The following is a 21,787-nucleotide window of genomic DNA, read 5'->3' on the forward strand; positions in this document are numbered from 1 at the left end:
CTTGGGAATATCAGTTTGTATGTGTTTTAGAACTGATGCTGGTTTTCTCTGTTCAGTGTATATCTTTAGTGAGAGCACAATAAATTATAGAGGTCCCTGTGTGATGCAAGCAGTTTGTGCTGGTCTTCTAACCTAAAGATTTGCACCTCGGACCCACCCAGCAGTGCTATGGAAGAGAGGCCTGGTGATCTGCTTTTGTAAAGATTACAGCCAAGAAAACTATGGAGCAGTTCTACTCTGTAACACATGGGGTTGCCATGAGTTGGAATTGACTCTGCAGCAAGTGGTTTGGATGCCAAGTACTTTAGATTGGGGACAAAAATGAATGGTATTTGTTGTCAAGGAGTTTTTCACATGATATTACACCTTAGCAATATGGAAGGGTCAGCTTTGCCTGGGAAAAGAGTAGCAACACACCTAGTCAGAGTAGCATTTCTCCTCCAAAGAATCAGTGTTCAGCATGAGATGACTGCTGTGCTCACTATAAGGGTAAAGTATCTAAGATGGTTATTTCTCTATATTGTTGGGTATCAAGGAACAAAGGACTATAAATTATTTGTAATTGTCATTTCCTTGGGATTGAATGAGGAAGTGGGTATGTGTAGTACACCCAAGGCTCTCTGATGTCTAGATCTGAAGCAGCCTTATTTGAACTCCTAATCTTAATGATACTGATTGCCATCACTGAACCAGACTGCAATAGGCTTCTGTTATCAAAGTGTACCTTTCACCTGGTAGGTGCTATCTGATGAGAAGGAAGACAGATCATTTTCATCTCTTGGGACAATCACGAAAAATTGCAGCCCTTACTCTTTATTACTGAATTCAAGGGTAGGCACAGACTTTTAAACCAGGGTGGTTCTTGATCCTAACCATTTATTTAGGTCATTTTTCCTAGTCTGGAGTTCTGAGAAAGAACCTTGAAAATCCTTTGTGATTCTGCAGCATTAAATCGAGGGGAATCACTGGACTGCGCCAGTGGCGTTCAGTCCTTTATTGTGTTTTGCATTTAGTGGGATTTATTAAAATAAGAATTCACTGTGATCGTGCAGTGTTCTGGGCATTGTCCGGCAGCTCTGCTCCTGATTTGATTAATTTTATTTTCTCTGAAGAGGGGAAAGAGGCACAATTTAATTTCTGCCTCAACAGGCTTATTAAAGCTTATGTGTTAATTCATTCTTACCCTCCTACATTAAATGCCTTGGGTAAATGGATAAGTGGACATGTGCTCAGCTTTAATTTTTTGCAACAGAAAGATCAGACATCCATATGGCATTGTTAGATTTCACAGGCTCTCTGGTGTGTCAATACATCTAAATGAATGCTGCCTTTCTTTAATTTTTCCAATATATATAACTGTGTGATTCATGCTGCAAATGGAATCAGGAAGCAGTACAGTGTTGAAACAGTTCATTTGCCTTTCTGATCCCTGTACTTTATTTCACATGTTTACATTACATAGTTACTGTATTTACTGTGAAAGAAAAAGTTAAATAAATCTTGGCAGTTTGATTTTCCTTTTCTTAAGGTGACCTTTTTGGCTTTCCTTCTGGCTTTTAAATCTTTGCTGGCAATCGGAAGCTGAAAGATTTCACTTTCGCTCATTTCCACCCAGGGTAGAACCCTCCCTTCTATAGACCAGATAGCCCAGAATGTTTATCCTAAAAACTTTAGGAAGAAGCCTTTGGGAAACCCAGTGAGGGTTCCTTTCATTTTACCTGTAGAAAAACAAGCACAGTAGGAAGTATTTGATGTTGTACCTAAAAGAGAGAAAATTCCTGTGTTCATCTTCTGTTTTGGGATTGAGAATCTCTGGACTGTGGAAGTCTAATTTTCATAGAAATGCTGATTCAGTGGTATCTAACATTTAGGTAATTTTAATTTCTCCCTTTGGCAAAGTTGTCCGTTGTCGGGAGAAATAAAACTAGTTTTTACAGATGAATTCCTAACATCATTCCTGTACTTGCACTTTATATCCAATAACTTCTAATTGCCATTTGGTTTTGTACCATTGGTTCTCTCTCCCCAGTTGTTTCTGGGGAGGATGCTTGTTTTTGTTTTTGTTTTTTTTTAATTAATATAATCCCAGGAGGGAGAAGTCTATAGCCTTAATGGGTTCCTTTCTCTCTGGCCAGAATATCATCTTTCTTTCCATCTGTCTTTTTTAACTTATTTTTAGGGCCAGCTTGAGTTTCCCTCTTTTATGAAGCCTTTCTAGATTTCTCTTGAGTCCTGAAACTACTACTTTTTCTGAACACTCTCGTGTGTCTATTGTCTTTACCAGAGGTGTAGAACCTTAGAACCTAAATGTACAAACTTTGTGAACCTGTCTTCCAAGCTCATTTTTGGCATAGCTAGGAGCAAAGACCATGTCGTGCTTTTAAGTATTTCCAGTGCTCAACACAGTTCGCTGAACATTTTGGTACTATACATGTTTATTGACAATGATAAAGAAAGAAAAGTTAAAAGAAACCAGAGACTGGTATATAGCCGTTACCTTCTATTTTGTATAGATTTGTAGACCACAGAAAGTAAGTGTAGCAAGTCATAAAGCCTGTAGAACTCAAAGGACAACCTGGAAGATGCGACTGAGACTGAATATGTGTATATTTTAGCAACTCTCTTGAAGTACACAGGCTTTTACACATAAGCAGTTTCCTCGGGGTAGCTTCTAAAGAAAGACATAGTACCTATATTGAATATTTATCTTACTACACCTATTCCTCACTTATTAGTTATCTTATTATCTGACATTTCATGTTTCTGACAATAATAAAAATCTATTTTGTGCATTAAAAACTTATGTCTGCAATGGAATACTATGCAACCCTAAAGAATAATGTAGAATCTACAAAACACTGCGTAACGTGAATGAACTTGGAGGACATTATGCTGAGTGAAATAAGTCAATCACAGAAGGACAACTATTAGTTCATTATTAAAAAAGTCAAGGAAAGGTATATATATGGAAGGAAACTTTCTGGTTGTCGGGTTGGAAGGCGGGGAGGGAACACTGCTAGATAGGTAGAGACAATTACTGATTTGGGTGAAGGGAAGGGAAATGTAAAAAATGTGAGTGATCAACATGGTGGCATCGAGGAAGAGGAAGACATAGGTAAATGGAAGGTACAGACGACAAAGATGAACCCTTCCTATATGGATGGATAGATAGGTGGACAGGCTAAACGATTAGCTATGTCTATGAAGGAGGGAGTGTATCCAGGATCATATATAGGGTTGGCAGACAATGATCCTATAAGTTTATGTGAAGGATCAGAATCCCCAGGAGTATAGTACAACTGACAAGGGGCTAGCTTATGGTCACTGCTTGCTCACAGCCAGCTACCCACAGCGACTGAGTAGTTGATCCTGAGGGCCTGGGACCATGGTCACAGGGGACATCAAACTCAATTGGCATAACATACTATACAAAACATTGTTCCACCTCCTACTTTCGTGAGTAGCGACTGGGATCTTAAAAGCTAGCAATCTGCCATCTAGATGTAACGATGGGTCTCTCCTCATCAAGAGCAAAGAAGAAAGCAGAAAAACAAAATTAATGGAAACAATCAGTCCTAACGACTGGTACACCATCCGATCTGCAACCTATACAAGTATGAGACCAGAAGAACTAGATGGTGCCCGGCTACCACTGTCATCCACTTGGAAGGGATGTAGGAGATCCTGGATAGAGAGGGTGAACAATGTGGAACAAAACTCAAAATCATTTGGAGGGGGAAAAAAAAAAGGGGGATGGTTGGGACCAGGTTTACTGGTCCAATAGAGACTGGTGGAACCACTGAGACTATGGCCCCTAGCTACCCTTCAGGTCTGGAATTGAACCCACACCTGTGGTTTCCAGCCAAACAAAGTACAGGCATGTGAGTTGAACATTTACCTCAAGTAGACACACGCCCTTGAGAGAACAATCATGGGAGAACGAAGGGCAGCTTATGCACAGGGAGACAGCTTAGGGGGCAGGAGAGCATGGAGGGATGGACACTGGGAAGTGGTACCATGGGGAGGAAGTTGGAGGGGAGCTGTTACATTGTGGTAAACTGTGGTCAATGACATGAGACAAAGTATATGTGAACTGCTGTATCGAGAGTGAATTTGCTCTGTAAATCTTCACCCAAATCACAATGGGAAAAAAAAAAAAAAAAAAATGAACCCTTCCCAATGTATAGTAATGTGTTGTCAGTGATGGAAAGTATTGATCTACCAGTGAGTGGATAGGTGGGTGGACAGGCTGAATGATGAGGTATGTCTAGGAAGGGTGGAATGGACCCATGACCATGTATATGGTTAGTAGACAGTATTTCTATATGCTTATTTATATGTGCTGTAAGAAGGCCCAGGTGTATAGTAGAGCTGATAAGGGGCAAGGTTATGGTGGCTTCTTGGCCACAGCCAGCTACCTAGAGGGAATGAGTAGTTGGACCTGTGGCCTTGGGACCACGGTTTCAGGGGACATCAAGCTCAATTGGCATAATATACTACACAAAAACAGTGTTCTACATCCTACTTGGGAGATCTGGTAGCATAGTGCCTAAGGCACTTGACTGCTAACCAGAAGGCTGGCGGTTCAAACCCACCAGCCACTCCTCTGAAGGAAGGTTGGGCAATCTACTTCCATAGTGATACTGCCTCGGAAACCCAAGGAGGGGTCGCTATGAGTTGGGTCTGACTCAATGGCACATAACAACAACAACATGGTGAGTAGTGGCTGGGATCTTAAAAGCTTGCAAGCAGCCATCTAGATGCAACGATGGGTCTTTTCTCATCCAGAGCAAAGAAGAATGAGGAAAACCAAAGACGTATGGAAACAATTAGTCCAAGAGCTAGATGGTGCCCGGCTACCACAGTCAACGATCCGGTGCAGGAGATCCTGGATAGAGTGGGAGAACAATGTGGAACAAAACTGAAAATCATAAAAAGAAAAAAAAAAAAACATGTTTGCTGATCTGATAGAGCTTGGTGAGACCCCTGAGACTATGGCCCCTAGGCACCCTTCGGGTCTGGAATTAAACTCACTCCTGTGGCTTCCAGCCAAACAGTAGACAGACATATGGGGTGAATATTTACATCATGTAGATACACTCCTTGGAGCAATCAATATGGGCTTGGTGTTAGGCATGCCTGTTTCCCAGTTACCCACCGCGACTGAGTAGTTGATCCTGAGGGCCTGGGACCATGGTCACAGGGGACATCAAACTCAATTGGCATAACATACTATACAAAACATTGTTCCACCTCCTACTTTCGTGAGTAGCGACTGGGATCTTAAAAGCTAGCAATCTGCCATCTAGATGTAACGATGGGTCTCTCCTCATCAAGAGCAAAGAAGAAAGCAGAAAAACAAAATTAATGGAAACAATCAGTCCTAACGACTGGTACACCATCCGATCTGCAACCTATACAAGTATGAGACCAGAAGAACTAGATGGTGCCCGGCTACCACTGTCATCCACTTGGAAGGGATGTAGGAGATCCTGGATAGAGAGGGTGAACAATGTGGAACAAAACTCAAAATCATTTGGAGGGGGAAAAAAAAAAGGGGGATGGTTGGGACCAGGTTTACTGGTCCAATAGAGACTGGTGGAACCACTGAGACTATGGCCCCTAGCTACCCTTCAGGTCTGGAATTGAACCCACTCCTGTGGCTTCCAGCCAAACAGTAGACAGACATATGGGGTGAATATTTACAACATGTAGATACACTCCTTGGAGCAATCAATATGGGAGAATAGAAGGGCAGTGTTTGCACAGGGAGACAGCTCGGGGGGGGGGCAGGAGTGCATGGGAGGGAAGGACACAGGAAAGAGGTTAATTACGGGGAGGAAGTGGGAAGAGAGCTGTTACATTGTGGGGCATTGCAGTCAATGTCGTGAGACAAAATGTGTATGAACTGCTGTATGGAAAATGAATTTTCTCTGTAAATTTTCACCCAAATCACAATAAAAATTAAAAAACAAAAACGATGTGTGTCTAGCAGTAATGCTGGCAATGATGGTTAAGGTTATGTGTCAACTTGATTGGGCCATGATTCTGAGTGGTTTGGCAGTTATTAATTACTTATTTGATGGTTACATAATGATGTAGTCATCCTCCATTTTTACATAATGATTATTTCATTTAAAGCCTGGTTTTGGGAACCTAACCATGTCAGTAAGTGAGGAGAGGTTGTACTTGATTTTGGAGGGTCAGGCATAGCCCAGGAAATCTTCTGAATGAGTTTGGGTCAGAAAGCTGCTCCTCCAGGTGACAGGAAGTCCTTGGGTACTACCAGCTACATAGCCTGCTAGGAATAGGAACTCTTTACTTCCAGCTGACTTTGTAGTAATATATTCAAATTCAATAATACTAAGTAGAAAGTGATTATTTTAAAAACTGTTTGGGCTTTCAGCAGTGAAGTTCTGCATAGACCTAACATTTAATCAAATTATAACCAAATATGATAAATCAGAATAGTAAAAGAAGAAATTTAGATTAGGGATATGAGGTTATGGAATTATAGTGACAAGGACAGACTGGGGATTCCCTAATGTTGTTGTTTTGTGCCATCGAGTCAGACCTGACTCATAGCGACCCCTCCTTGGGTTTCCGAGGCAGTATCACTACGGAAGTAGATTGCCCAACCTTCCTTCCGAGGAGTGGCTAGTGGGTTTGAACCGCCAGCCTTCTGGTTAGCAGTCAAGTGCCTTAGCCACTATGCTACCAGAGAGTTTCTTAGAATAAATTGTGTGTTTAAGTTAACAATTGGCTTAAACAGCATTTTCCTTGAGTATGAGCTTTTTGTTTCCCCTGAAATTTTAGACTCTAGGTATCTTCATAAAATACTTCAAGGTGGTAAGATTTTCTTAGTTTTGCTTTTGAGTTTGAAGCAGACCTCTCTGACAATGTAGTTTTGCAGTTCTATAACCATGCATTCCAAACACTGTCCGCTGTGTATGGGCTGTTTTTGACCTTCACTTGCCTGCAGAACCAGTATTTAGCAATTGGTGCCCTTGGCCTATAATTTCCCATCTTAACTCTCAGATACCAAGTTGCCAAATGAAGAGGGTATGTTTTTTGGTCTGTTTGTTAGCTGCCTCAGAAGGCTTGTGCTTGATGTTGGAGACGATACAACCTATAGAGCAGTGAAATCTCAATTGTAGCTTCAGGTGAGAATCACCTGGGGACCCTTTAAAAATTGCCACCATCTGCTTGACCTCTAGAAATTCTGACTTAATGGTCCAGGGTGGTCCCAGGCATCAGTTATTTATTTTTTTTAAATCCCTAGGTGATTTTTCTAATAAGCAGCTAGAGTTGAACACCATTAGTATTAATAAAGAGTAGGTGGAAACTATCATACCCAAGGTCAAATATTCAATGTCTATTCTAATTATGACCCTTGGCTACCCAGGGCTCCATCTAGGCCTCTTCCTCTCCCCAGACTCTTCTCTCTACTCCCTTATGCATATCAAACTGTTCCTGCCCTAGTTCCCATTTCCTCTGGGCCATGCTTTCCAGAGAAACAATTAACAAATACAGTACTGAGGTACACTAATGGATGTTAATAATTTACTGTAGCTCTTGCCCCATTGATTTTTCCATCCCAGTTTTGAATGCTCACACATGGAAAAAGAGAAGGAAAGACTGTAATTGTGGCAATTCTAGATAATTAGTGCTGTTTAATTTACTTATTAGGTAGGAGTAGTGTCTGAGCATCCAGATCCACCTTCAGGAAGACTGCCTGACCTCCACATTCAGTCCTGTTGCTTGGCACTGCTTGGCTTCCTCAGGGACCTTTGGCTGTCCTGAGTGAAAAATGAGGGGCGGGGAGTGTGTGGTTGTTAGGCACTCCTGCTCAGGGGCACACTGAGGGGTGTCCTCTGTAGTTTTTATATGTTTAGCTCTGTTTATTTGAGATGAAGACAGTGAAAACCCTACTTTCCTTTTGTTATTCTATTACTTGATCTTCCACAAAGTGACCTTCTCTGGAGCTTTGGCCACCCTTGGGTATCAGAGCAAAGGTTAATGTCATTTTGAGAGAAATCACCTAAAATGTGTTCCCTCAATCAAGAAAACACCATGTATGATTAAAGAGCTGGTCTTGTCTCTTTCTTGCCTCCCTATTAACAGTCTAGCTCTAACCTCCCTGGTGTGTCCTGTTATGTGTTCCCATATATATTTATTTTTTATTGTTAATCAAATATTTGTAGAGATATGTGAAAAAGGAGGCTGGCTTTTCAGTGCTACATTTATAAAGGAATTGTATGGGCCTCCTCCAGCCCCAAGCAGCTTTTTCTCCTCAGTTTGAACCTTTTTCTATAATTGTATTCCCACAAACTTGATTACTGGACATATTTGGAAAAATAGCACTAAAGTTTTAATTTGTTGCCACTTTGTTTTTCACTCTCAGTTATCACTGTATTTGAAAATGTAGGGTTTCTTAAGGCAACCTTATCTTCAAACTCATCATAGAGATTTCCCCAGTGTCCAGCAGAGGGCAGCCTATTCCCACTAAAATTTTCAGAGCCCCTTTCCCTCCTGGAACCTAATTAGTTTTGAGTATTTGCCTTATACTTGGTGTAGAAATTCCCCTTTAGATTAAGAAATCTGAGTTGCATTTCTTTAGAATCAGTATCTTTACATTGGGCGCTCTGGTGGTGTAGTGCTTAAGGTATTTGACTGCTAACCAGAAGGCTGGCGGTTCAAACCCACCAGCCACTCCTCAGAAGGAAGACTGGGCAGTGTACTTCTGGAGTGATACTGCCTGGGAAACCCAAGGAGTGGTCACTATGAGTTGGATTCCACTTGAGGGTAGTGAGTTTGGTTGGTTTAGCGATCCCTACATTGCACTCCTATATTGCTATAATTGAAAAAAATTTCCTGCAGAAAACCATGGTCATAACTTATCAGGGGATGAATTACACATTACAGCAGCAGTTCCCTGTTGGTACACTATGAACAGACAATTTCTCTATTCTTCTCTTTTAATTTCAGTTCTGTTTGGCGTGACCTTGATTGTATTCGTTGTTATCATTGTTAGGTGGCATTGAATAGGTTTTGATTCATAAGGACCGTATGAACAACAGAACAAAAACTCACTGCTTGGTCCTGTGCTGTCCTCACAAATGCTGCAATGTTTGAGACCATTGTTACAGCCACTGTGTCAGTCCACTCTAGTAAGGGTCTTCCTGTTTTCCTATGACCTTCCACCAAGTATGATATCCTTCTCTAGGAACTTGTCCCCTCCTGATAACATGTCCAAAGTATGTAATTCAAAAGCTCACCCTCCTCACTCCTAAGGAGTATTCTTGCTTCTTCCAAGACATTTGTTCTTATGGCAGCCCATAAAAACCAAACTTACTGCCATTGAGTTGGTTCCAACTCATAGCGACCCCTCCTTGGGTTTCCGAGGCAGTATCACTACAGAAGTAGATTGCCTCATGTTCCTTCCGAGGAGTGGCTGGTGGGTTTGAACCACCAGCCTTCTGGTTAGCAGTCAAATGCCTTAGGCACTAGGCCACCAGAGCTCCTATGGTGGCCCATGGCATATTCAATATTCTTTGCCAACAACTTAATTCAAACCAATCAATTCTTCGGTCTTCCGTGTTCATTGTCTAGATTTCATATACATGTGAGGCTACTGAAAATACCATGGCTTGGGTCAGGAACACCCTAGTCTTCAAAGTGACATCTTTGCCTTTTAACACTTTGAAAAGGTCTTTTACAGCAGATTTACCCAATGCAATATGTCATTTGATTTCTTGACTGCTGCTTCCATAGGCATTAACTGTGGATCCAAGTAAATAAAATCCTTGACAATGCCAATAATTTCTCCATTTGTCATGATGTTGCTTATTGGTCCAGTTGTGAGGCTATTTGTTTTCTTTATGTTGAAATATAATTCATACTGATGGCTGTAGTCTTTGATCTTCATCATTAAGCATTTTAGTCTTCTTTACTTTCAGCAAGCAAGGTTGTGTCATCAGTATATCACAGGTTGTTAATTAGTCTTTCTCCAATCCTGACTTCATAGTCCCTGCACTTGATGGCACATAACAACAACAACAACAACATTCTACAAATGCTTTGAATTTCGGAGCACAGGATGTGGAATTATGGGTTGAATTATGCCCAAAAAAGTTGTGTTGTAAATCCTAGTTCCTATATTTGTGAATGTAATCCAATTTGGGAATAATATTTTCTTTGTTATGTTAATAAGGCCATATCAGTGTAGGATGGATCTTAAATCAATTGCCTTTTTGTGTTAAACCAATATAAAAAGAGCAGATTAGGTACAGTGAAGGAAAGACAAATGGGGAAGAGACCAAAACCAAACCAAACTCACTGCCATCTTGAGTTGATTCTGACTCATAGCATAGCGACCCCTCCTTGAGTTTCCTCCTTGGGTTTCCGAGGCAGTATCAGTATCTCTGCAGTATCTCTACGGTGTCTCTGCGGTATCTCTTCGGTATCTCTACAGAAGTAGATTGCCCAATCTTCCTTCCAAGGTCACTTTGTGGAAGATCAAGTAATAGAATAACAAAAGGAAAGTAGGGTTTTCACTGTCTTCATCTCAAATAAACAGAGCTAAACATATAAAAAACTACAAGAGCTAAACATATAAAAAACTACAAGGAGCTTCTGGCAGGTAGTAGTCAAGTAGAGCTCCCAATGGGGAAGACAGATACTACATAATGGGCTGTCAAGGAACTGAGGACCAGAAGCTAAAAAGAAAGAGACCAAGATCTCCTAGGGCTGACAAAGCCTTTCCCCTAGATCCAGTGCCCTGAATTCAGACTTTCAGCCTCTTAATTGTGAGAAAATAAATTTTGTTCATTAAAGCCAGCAACTTGTGCTATTTTTCTTATAGTAGCACTAGATAAAGTAAGACAGCCTACGACCTCCTTTCTTTGGATATTACATTGGGGGATCTGTCTGGAAGATGGACAGAGATGAGAACAGGAACCAGTCTAGTTGTTTCACTTCTTTTCCCCACTTTTTAGTTTAGCTCTGGTAGCATAGTGGCTAAAGCACTTGACTGCTAACCAGAAGGCTGGCGGTTCAAACCCACCAGCCACTCCTTGGAAGGAAGGTTGGGCAATCCTACTTCTGTAGTGATACTGCCTCGGAAACCCAAGGAGGGATCACTATGAGTCGGGGCCGACTCGACGGCACATGACAACAACAACAACAACAACAGGTTGTTCTAGTAAGAATGTGAAGATAATGCATTCAGTCTTTGAAGGAACTTTTCTAGAACACGGTGGGCCCCAACTAATATTTAATGACAAGCTAGATCAGAGAGGATACTGATTTCCTGAAGTCCTGAAAGTTAGTGGAAATTCCGGTTTCTGATTATAGCCCCAGCTGGAGTCCTGCCAAAATGTGAATGACGTGTCCAGGGGATCTTGGCACTGGTCCTTTCTAACTTCTGTGACCTTTCTCCTAATAGTTCTGCTGGACTGATTAGAAAAGGAAATGGGAAAGGATACCCTTTTCAGGGGAGACCACAGGGAAAAGCTTTCAGGGGACCAGGAATATTTTAAGTAAGCTCTGCTGTTACTAAATCAAATCTCTGTCTAGACAGAGCCTGGGGACAGTGTGCCCAGCTGTTGAAAGCTACTGCTTATGTTGGCTGGGTCTCATACAGAACACAGGGCTTACAAAAATAAGAGCGAGGAAGGAAATCTGGATGTGCCCCATCCTTTGGACACAGCAGGGCTAGAAGGGGATTAGCGGGGCAGGAGGAATCCAGGATATATGCATATAATCAATGGATGGCACGGGACGATCAGCCAGGGGAGGCACAGCACAGTCTGCAGAATGGTAACCGGGTCCCAAAGGTTGGTTGGGTTGAACAGGCAATAATTTCCATGACACAAAATTTTAAAAGCTGGTGTAGTGCCTAAGGCTAACCTTCTGCTAGCCAGAAGGCTGGCAGTTCAAACCCACTAGCCACTCATCGGAAGGAAGACTGGGCAACCTACTTCCATAGTGATACCACTTTAGAAACCCAAGGAGGGGACGCTATAAGTTGGAGTCAACTCGATGGCAGTGAGTTTGGTTTTTTTAAATGCAATAAGGTATCCAGGATTGGATCCTAAAACAGTAGAAGGACATCAGTAGAAAAACAGGTGAAAATTGAGTCAAGTCTGGAGTTTAGTAAATAGTAAAAAAAAATAAACAAAAAGTACAAATGGATATACTGTACATTGAAATATCTCCATTCTGTATCCCTGTTACTCGGGTAACCAGTTACCTTTCCATAATCAACCAGTGTTATTAGTCTAGTGTGTCCTGGAAACACACGTGTGTGCATTCTATTTTATACAAATGGTAACACTATATACACTGTTTTGCCCCCACTCCCTTTTAATAAACATGTAGAATCATTTTAATATCACACATTTAGAAACAATCTAAGGACCCCTGGTGGCACAATGATTAAGCAATCATAGACCGTTTCGAAAGCTGTTGCTTATATATGAGAAGCAGACCACATCCCTACGGCAGCTACTCAGCTGCTTGTGGTAGGTCCCTCCATGGAGCTGATTGCCAGTCTCATCATGGGGAATAACTACCATGAGCTGCCTAATCAAAAAGTCAGAAGTTTGAACCCACCAGCAGCTGCGTGGGAGAAAAGACCTGGTGATCTGTTCCCATAAAGATTACAGCCTAGGAGACCCTCTGGGGGAGTTTTGCTCTGTCCTATAGAGGCACTATGAGTCAGATTTGACTCGATGGCACACAGCAACAACAGGAGCACTCTTTTATTTCTGAACATCTTCAGCTTAAATTACACCTTGTAACTTCAGTAACGCTGTATACCTTGTTTTTTACTTAACTCTGTAACAAAGGGTTTTTGTTGAGCTATGTCTAGCATACAGCAAGATAACCAGGTGTTCTGTCCAGAGAACCTTAGAGCTCATAATAGGACTCAAAGGCTTAAGACTTTGGAGAAAGGTGCCATGCCCATCTGAGCTCTGAGTTTGCTGTAGCTTAAATCTACTGCTGTGATCAGAGGGAGCACTAATTCGCAGCTGGAGGCTTGTACACCTTGAGCATAGTTCTCCAGATGTTCTCTTTGTGTGTTTGGCATAGGCTGAGATTCAGTAAGCTCACGGTAATAAACAAAACAACTTCTAACATTTGCATGGTACTTCACATTATAGATCTTATTCTTTGCAGCACTCCAGAGAGCGGAGTAGGGTAAGATTTGCTCCTATTTTGTTGTTGCTGTTGTTAGGTGCCATCAAGTTGGTTCCGACTCATAACGGCCCCTATATGACACGATAACAAAATGAAACATTGCCTGGTCCTGTGCCATCCTCACAGTCCTTGCCATATTTGACCCGTTGTGTCAGCCATTGTGTCAGTTCATCTCGTTGAGGTGTTGAGGAGGGTCTTCCCCATTTTCACGGACCCTCTACCAAGCATAATGCCCTTCTCCAGGGACTGGACCCTCCTGAGAACGTGTCCAAAGTATTTTTTTTTAACCAATGACAAAACTTTCTGGAAGGCCTTGAGCCAGGTCTTTTGACTTTAAATCCCATAACCCTCTCATTCTTTCACACTGACCCTTTCTGGTAGCAAAGCTCAGTTGACTGAAATATTTTCTTACCTTTCCTACTTCCTCAAGTAAATGGTAACTACTAATGGCAAATATTTGAGCACTTACTTTTCTCTTTTTTTAAAAGCAGCTTTTTTTTTTTTTTTCATTGTAGTATAATCATTGAATTCAGGAAACTTAACTTTGATACAATCCTATCATCTATATAAAGTCCATATTCAAATTGGGTCGGTTTCCCATTAGTGTCCTTTATAGCTTTTAGGCTGTATTGCATTCGAGTCTCTTCAGTGTACTTTAACCTGGAAAGTTCTTCAGCCTTTCTTTATCTTTCATGACAGTTATGGGTTGGTTTTTTTGTTTGTTTGTTTTTGTGGTAAATGTATGTGTAACAAAATAGTTGCCGTTTCAACATTCTTCACATGTACTTTTCAATCACCTTTAATAGAAGCTCGGTTTGAGGACTTACTCTTGCCAGGCACCAATCTGAGCACTTTACATGAATTATTTAATCTTCTTAATAATCACATGAGGTAAGCTTTGCAGCCTCAATCCAGAGATGCAGAAATGGAGATTCAAAGACATGTTTGCCCAAAGTCACACAGCTATATAATAAAGCCTGCAAGAGCCGTAACCTGTGTAAGACAGAAACCTGTCAGAGAAGGAAAACCCAAATATTTTCCTCTGATAGAGAGCAATAGAAAAGTGGTAAAACTGCACCCTGTCAAAGGTGGGAAACTTTTGAGACCTGGAAGAACAATGCAGTCCTTCCAGTTCCCACAGGCTTCACTGTAACCTGTAGATCTGGGGTTTAAATCTAGGTCTTCTTGGTTCCAGAGTATTCTCTCTTAACCATTGTATATACTTTCCTGAACAAGAGCTGACTGCCCCATTTCTTTGCTTTTCTCTTCCCAAGAATTCAAGCAAAGAGTGAAATAAGCCAATTACAGAAGGACAAATATTGTATTAGTTCATTATTGTAAAATGTCAAGGAAAGTTTTATATATGGAAGGAAACTTTCTTTGTTGGTTACCAGGGGTGGGAGGGGAGGGGAAGGAACACTGCAAAAAAAAAAAAAAAAAAAAAAAAATTGACCTATGTCATTTTAGTTTTGTGTATTTCACCGTACATAAATTATATTTCAAACAAATGTGTTTTTTTTAAAGAAATTAGACATATTGCTTTGGGCAAATCTACTGCAAAAGACCTCTTAAAAAAATATGCTACAGCAAATATGATTTCTCCCCGTCTGGAGCAAAGAAAAAAGAGCAAAGAAAATCAAAGGTGCAAGGCAACAAAAGATTAATGGACCACGTGAATCCCAGCCTCCCTGACCCTGAGACCAGCAGAGCTAGATGGTGCCTGGCTACCATCGCTGACTGCTTTGAAAGGGATCACAATAGGAGGTCCTCAAAAGAGGGAGAGAAAAATGTGGAACAAAACTCAAAATCACAAAAAAAGATCAGGTTTACTGGTCTGACAGAGACAGGTGGAACCGCAGAGACTATGGCCCTTAGACTCCTTTCAGGCCTGGAACTGAACTCACTCCAGTGGCTCAGCTTTCAGCCAAATGATACATCTATCAGGTGAACAATAGTACCAAGGAGGTACACACTCCTTAGAACAATCAACTGTTCAAAATCAAAAGGGCAGCGTTTGTGCAGAGATAAAGCTAAGAAGGCTGGTAGGGATAAGAGAGAAGGAGGAAGGGAAATGATACACATAGGGAGGAAATGGGAAGAATGTTGTTACATTGTGGGGATTGCAATCAGTGTGACGAAACAAAATGTATGGAAAACCAATTTGCTCTGTACACTTTCATCCGGATCACAATAAAAAGTTTTTTGTTTTTTTTTAAAGTTTCACAAAGAAAGCAGAGAGAGAGAGAGAAAGAAAGTAAAAATATTGATGCAAAAATATTTGGGTCCACAGAATGAAGACTTTTTTTTTTTGTATAAATATAAATTCAAGGTATCATTGTTATTCTGCAAGGAATTAAATTCAGACATGGGATTCACTTTACCAGGGTTATCTTGCTAAGTGAAGGTCATTGGGAAACACTTCCACGTGCTTCAGTTTTTCTTTCTGTGAATTAACGGAGCCATCCGCTACTCTCTTGATGGCCCTGTGACTGGGACAGCACTCTGGGTTGGCCCTGAGCAAATCACCCCTAGTTTATCTCTCCTACACTCTGCATTCTTGCCCATTCTTGCCATTCTGTGGAGCAGAAGAGCATTTGAATGAGAGCCTTTTTTTTTTTTTTTAATTAAATTTTTATTGTGATTTGGGTGAAAATTTACAGAGCAAATTCACTTTCCGTACAGCATCTCACATACACTTTTTCTCATGACCTTGACTACAATTTCCCATAATGCAACAGCTCTCTTCCCACTTCTCCCCATAGTCACCTCTTCCCTGTGTCCTTCCCTCCCATGCACTCCTGCCCCCTGAGCTGTCTCTCTGTGTATACACAGCCCTTCTATTCTCCCATGATTGATCTCTCCAAGGAGTGCATCTACCTAATGTAAATGTTCAGCTGAATGAGAGCCTGTTTTCAAAGTTCTGTGGACTGTAAGGAAGAGACAAGCTAAGTAAACGTGAAGCATGGGGGCAGAGAGGATGGTAATGATGTCATTCAGACTTTCTCAGAACTGACCCTTTTCTGTGGTGTCACCAACACAGGGTTCAATGGCTGTTGATCCCATCAGCCTCTGATTTCCCTCATATTCTTGGCATGTTGTTTTACTCGAGCCAGGCAAGTCTAACCCTGTCTATCCGTGATTCACTGGATGAGTGAACTGTCTGTGGGTGCCAGAACTGCACTGCTTTGGTGCTGAGAATGTCTCATTGTTTCCCCAGGGCTTCTTTAAATCCTCAGCCTAATCTCAGTGGTTGCCTGTGGCTCTCCCTGGTTATTAGATTTTTGTGGAGTGTGTGGGAAGAGAAGAGGAGACCAAGGGAACAAAAGAGAAGAAAGGCAGATATGAAAACAACTCAGTGCCACGTTACCATATTTGCAGTGGGTTTGCTATCTTCCAGGAATCCAGCAAAAGAGAGATTATTTTTCTTAATCTGGCAAAAACCACAACCAGTTGGGCAGTACTACTTATTGATAAGCAGTTGTAGTTGCCATTTGCTTTTTCTGGACAGAAGTGCCCTTCAAAGACTCTTTTTAGATTTGATGTGAAGCAGATGTTCATTTATGTGGAAATTATTTTGCTGGATGAGCATTTAAATCAGTGACTTTGAAACATCAGTGACATTACAATCACAACTCTCAGGGATTCTGTTCCACGAGGTCTGGGCTGGAGGCTAGGAATCTGCATTTTTAAAAAAACATCTTAGGTGATTGAGATGGTCAGCAGACCACACTCCCCAAAAGACTGCCTTAGACTTTGTTATAGTAGTTTCCATTCAGTTCAGTTTTTGAAATAGTCATTCTGTTGAAATCTGGTTTCTTTCAATCATGTTTTTTATTGAAGAATTTATTAGCATCTCTGTTTATTGCCTGTTTCATTCTCATAGCATCGCAGTAACTAGAGAGGCAGCCAAAGGTGGTTAGCCTCATTTTATTGGCAGGGGGTGGGTTGGGTTTGAAGTTTAGGGAAAGGAAGAGCAAGGTAAGTCAGAGCAGGAGGTAGGGATTGAAGTGTAGAATTGAAGACTCTCCAACTAGGCAATTTTCTGAGGCCTATTTCCTTAGCTTGTGATTTCATATTTAATTATAGTTATTCCTTAGGTGTCCGATTCATTGTGCTTGGGTATGCAAAACATATTTGAGTTTTAAACAAAAAGGCTTATTGTCAATATGACAGTTTTTATCAAAGCGAGGCTCTTCCAAAGCTTGAGCTTATATCTAGATGACAATATATGAGGAACCGACTTAATCTGCTTCTCTCAAGCTTGCATTCTTTATCATTTTATTTTATTTTATATTTTTGACATGGGTCAATGCCTTTTTTTTTTTGCAGTGTTCCCTTTCATCCCCTCCCACCCCTGGTAACAAACAAAAAAAGTTTCCTTCCATATATAAACCTTTCTTTGACTTTTATAATAAGGAACTAATACTATATTTGTCCTTCTGTGATTGACTTATTTCACTCAGCATAAAGTCCTCCAAGTTCACCCATGTTATATGGTGTTTTGGAGATTCTACGTTATTCTTCAGGGTTGCATAGTATTCCATAGTGTGTATGTACCGTAGTTTGGTTATCCATTCTTCTGTTGATAGGCACGTAGGTTGTTTCCATCTTTTTGCTATTGTAAATAGTCCTGTGATGAACATGGGTGTGCATATATCTGTTCTTGTCCTAGCTCTTACTTCTTTAGGATATATACCTGCTAATGGGATTGCTGGGTCAAATGGTATTTCTAATTCCAGCTTTTTAAGGAATCACCATACTGTTTTCCACAGTGGTTGTATCACTTTACACTCCCATCAGCAGTGTATGAGAATCCCAAACTCTCCACATCCTCCCCAGCATTTGTTATCTCCTGTCTTGTTGAACTTTGCCATTAGTGCTGAGGTGAGATGGTATCTCATTGTTGTTTTGATTTGCATCTCTCTGATGGCTAATGACTGTGAGCACTTCTTCATGTATTTGCTGGCTGCCTGAATATCCTCTTTGGTGAAGTGTCAAATCATGTCTTCAACCCATTTTTTAAATTGGATTGTTAATCTTTTTGTTGTTGAGGTGTTGGAGTTTTCTATAAATTTTAGAGATAAGTCCCTCGTCAGATATGTAACTATTGGCAAGTATGAATTTGTTGCTGTCATTTTGTTATGTGTTTTTTCATGGTGTTCCTGATTTCTTTGTTTGAAACTACAAAACAAATATTCATATTAATAACATTATAGCAAGCTAATATGATGAATGATGAGTTTTGCTGAAATTAAATCATCCTTTGAATAGTGACTAGGATATTGCCTGTCAAAGCTCAGCATGTTTTGAGTTCAGTGTATCTGTGCCGCCAAGTGACTTCTGATACCTCTATTTTCTCATGGCTTTGCTTTGTTAGTACTGGGTCAGTGCAGGCCCACGATGTCATTTGACTTTCACTTTGTATACTAAAGCATCATTTTCATTTAAAATCTACCACTGTTCTTTTCTCATTTTCCCAGAATAACAAGCAGCACTGAAACACACATGCAAATTAAGTACTGGAATTGTGTGGCAATACTGAGTTATAAAGTGGTCCAAACAAGATCCAAAGGAGAGCATTTGCCCAGGGATAAAGTTAAGAAGGCAGGAAGGGATGGGAAAGAACAATGAAGGGAAATGGGAAACAGGGAGAAAGTGGGAAGAGTGCTGTTACATGGTGGGGAATGCAATGAATGTCACAAAACAAAATGTGTATGAATTGTTGAATGGAAAACCACTTTACTCTGTAAACTTTCACCCAAATCTCTCTCTCTTTCTGTCTCTCCCTCACACACATCCGGAATATGCTTATGCAAATCTAAAAAAATGATCGAAGTGAAAAGAAAATGAAGACCCTAGAGAATACATCCCCAGAACTAATTTGAGAAATACTGTTTATTGGTTCCCAAACTTTCACCACTACCAAACACCCTATTTACAGTGTTTACTTTCAGGACTCCCATGTTTTAAAAAATAAGTCACCTAAGTTGCATTTAGGGAGCTCTGGTAGCATAGTGCCTAAGACACTTGACTGCTAACCGGAAGGCTGGCGGTTCAAACCCACCAGCCACTCCTTGGAAGGAAGGTTGGGCAATCTACTTCCATAGTGATATCACCTCAGAAACCCAAGGAGGAGTTGCTATGAGTAGGGTCTGATTCGACGGCACATAACAACAACAACAAAAAGTTGCATTTATTAATAATTTTACACTTTTATTACACACATAAAACTGCCATTACAGAGTTTATGATCAGTATATGTAATTATCGTTCTGAGTTGCTTAAATACCAGTCTAAAATAACAACAACCAAAAAAGACAGGACTTTCTAGTTCTGTGCTGCCCTCACAAGGGCAAATGAAAACTTTCCATCAGGTTTTGTAACTCACAGACCTCCCCTTCTCCCATCTCAGCCTTTGAGGACTCCTGGAGGTCTACAGAGGCCAGCTTAGGCTTTTTGTACAAGCAAATTGGCTACTCCATCCAATTTGGAAAGATTAAGGCTTGTCCTTGTTTCGTGTGATTGTTTTACTTCTAGCATGCTGAAAAATGGGATGAAGAAAATAGACAGAAGGCATCATTCCAGTACCAAGACTGAAAAGAACCACAAAAAGAAGAGAGCAGCCTGTTTTTAAGAGCTTGCGTGGAAAAAATATTGACTGGGGAGTTTGGACAGCACTGTTCACTTTCTATCACCCGCCTGCGTTGTCTTTTGGATCAGGAGTCATAGACACTTATTCTGACAGGAAGGCACCAAGACCTTTACCCTCAGGTCCTAAGCACCCTCTTTGGTCGACCTGAGGCCTTGAGAGCACAGTATGGATCATTCAGGTATGTAGGTCCCTGGTTCCTTCAGATCACAACGAACAGGACTAATCCCTGCTTCTGCTTCTTTTGGCTGTAATTGCACTCTCAGTCTCAGCCCAACCTTCTAAGGCAGTTCATAACTACAATTCCCACAACTGGGGTAGGGCAGGGGACTGCGACGGTGGAGTGACTCCCCTTCCCCACCTCAAAACCCCGCCAGGCCTTAGTCCCACCTGCCTGGGCGCGGGGCGGGGCCTGGGCGCGGGGCGGGGCGGGCGGTGGCGACCTGCGGGAGAGGGAAGAACATGGCGGGTGCGGCGGTCCCTGGGAGTAGCCCAGGGGCAGCGGGAGGAGATGGAGACGATTCACTATATCCAATCGCGGTTTTAATCGACGAGCTCCGCAATGAAGACGTGCAGGTACTGGGCTATGGCTGGGGAGCTGAGGTGGGCCCGGCTAGGCGCTTGGTAGGGAAGGGGGAAGGCTGGCGCTGCAGTAGGGGAGGCCCGGGAATTCAAAGAGTGAGGCTTTGAGCATAAACTTGAGGGGTAGGAGGGGAAAGACCATTAAGAGGTTGTAGTGTCACTACCCGACTCTCCCGGGGACCGCTCCAGCACCCTTTCTTCGGATCCCCTGAGCGCGTCGGCCCGGCTCCTGGCCCGGTCTGGGCGGTTGTCGGAGAACCGCCTCTCAGCCTGGACGCCCCTTCCGGGGCCTTGCGGTGGGAAACGCCGCGTCAAGCCCGGGACAGACGTCCTAGTTGTTGGGCGAGCCTGGGGGCCCGCAGCAGGCAGCGGGGCTCTCAGGTTGCGAGGCTGCCCTTTGAAGTGCTGGTGAAAAGCCTTACTCCCAGGCTGGAAACTGGCTGGGCTTGTTGGATAGAACGAGAGCTAGATGGCTGATAACCGAAATGAGTCGGTATTTAACCTTTGATGGAACTTTCTTTCAAAAGTCAGGAGTTGTATTCAACCGTTTCACCTGCTTCACTACTGCCAGGGTTCTCACTTGTAGAAGTTATTTCACTTCCTGGCTGTTGTGTTCTCATTCATTCCTTTCTCCCCTGGGCCCAGAGTGTTTCTCGCAGAAAATCTTCCTCTGGCAAAGATTCCGTGTTATCCTGCTCCTGAGGTTCCTCACAGGAACCTTTATCTTATTATACTTACCTCTGTTTGCATCCTCTGTTTTGTCTTTTGATCTAAATTGCAACCGTTTCTTTATTTTGTTCTTTCCACTTTCTTTTTTAAAGCTCCGTCTCAACAGTATTAAGAAACTGTCAACAATTGCTCTAGCACTTGGAGTAGAAAGAACTAGAACTGAACTGCTGCCATTTCTTACTGGTATGTGAATCTTTGTTTAGAGTTTTTTTCTTTTTAAAAAATATTTAAAGCCATTTTCCAGTGGCTTTCAAAACTGTGACTTTTTCTTAGAGTTTGTTATCTACAGTGTTGTGAAATACTGAAGTGAGCCTAGTGCTTTCTGTGCAAAAGAAGCAGAACAAAGTATATTGTAATATTGGGTCCGGACATATTCAGACATTAGGTAACAAGAAAGTAATTGATATGGGAGTATCAGTTTCTAATTCGTTTTGTAAAACAGATCTGGTAAGACTGTTTATCGAGGAAACCTTGTTAGTATTGTGACTTGGCCATCTAAAAAAAGAAACAAGAAACCCATCGCCCTTGAGTTGATTTAGACTCATTGCAACCCTATAGGAAAGAACAGAGCTGCCCTACATGACTTCCAAGGCTGTAAATCTTTATGGAGCAGTTGGCCACATC

At 41.6% G+C, this 21,787-nt stretch overlaps 1 protein-coding gene across 1 annotated transcript in view; it reads left to right on the plus strand.

The window, feature by feature from the left end:
* The first annotated feature begins 20,314 nt into the window (after positions 1-20,314).
* PPP2R1B (protein phosphatase 2 scaffold subunit Abeta) overlaps positions 20,315-21,787 on the plus strand; it is a 30,410-nt gene continuing 28,937 nt past the window's right edge. The window contains exons 1-2 of the mRNA XM_042780347.1: positions 20,315-20,428; positions 21,256-21,346. Of these exons, the coding sequence (XP_042636281.1) occupies positions 20,315-20,428; positions 21,256-21,346 (205 nt within the window). The remainder of the gene's footprint in view (positions 20,429-21,255; positions 21,347-21,787) is intronic.

Source organism: Orycteropus afer, unplaced genomic scaffold (assembly GCF_000298275.1).
Source record: "Orycteropus afer afer isolate SDZICR_OR568_19922 unplaced genomic scaffold, OryAfe1.0 scaffold00036, whole genome shotgun sequence".
NCBI lineage: Eukaryota > Metazoa > Chordata > Mammalia > Tubulidentata > Orycteropodidae > Orycteropus > Orycteropus afer.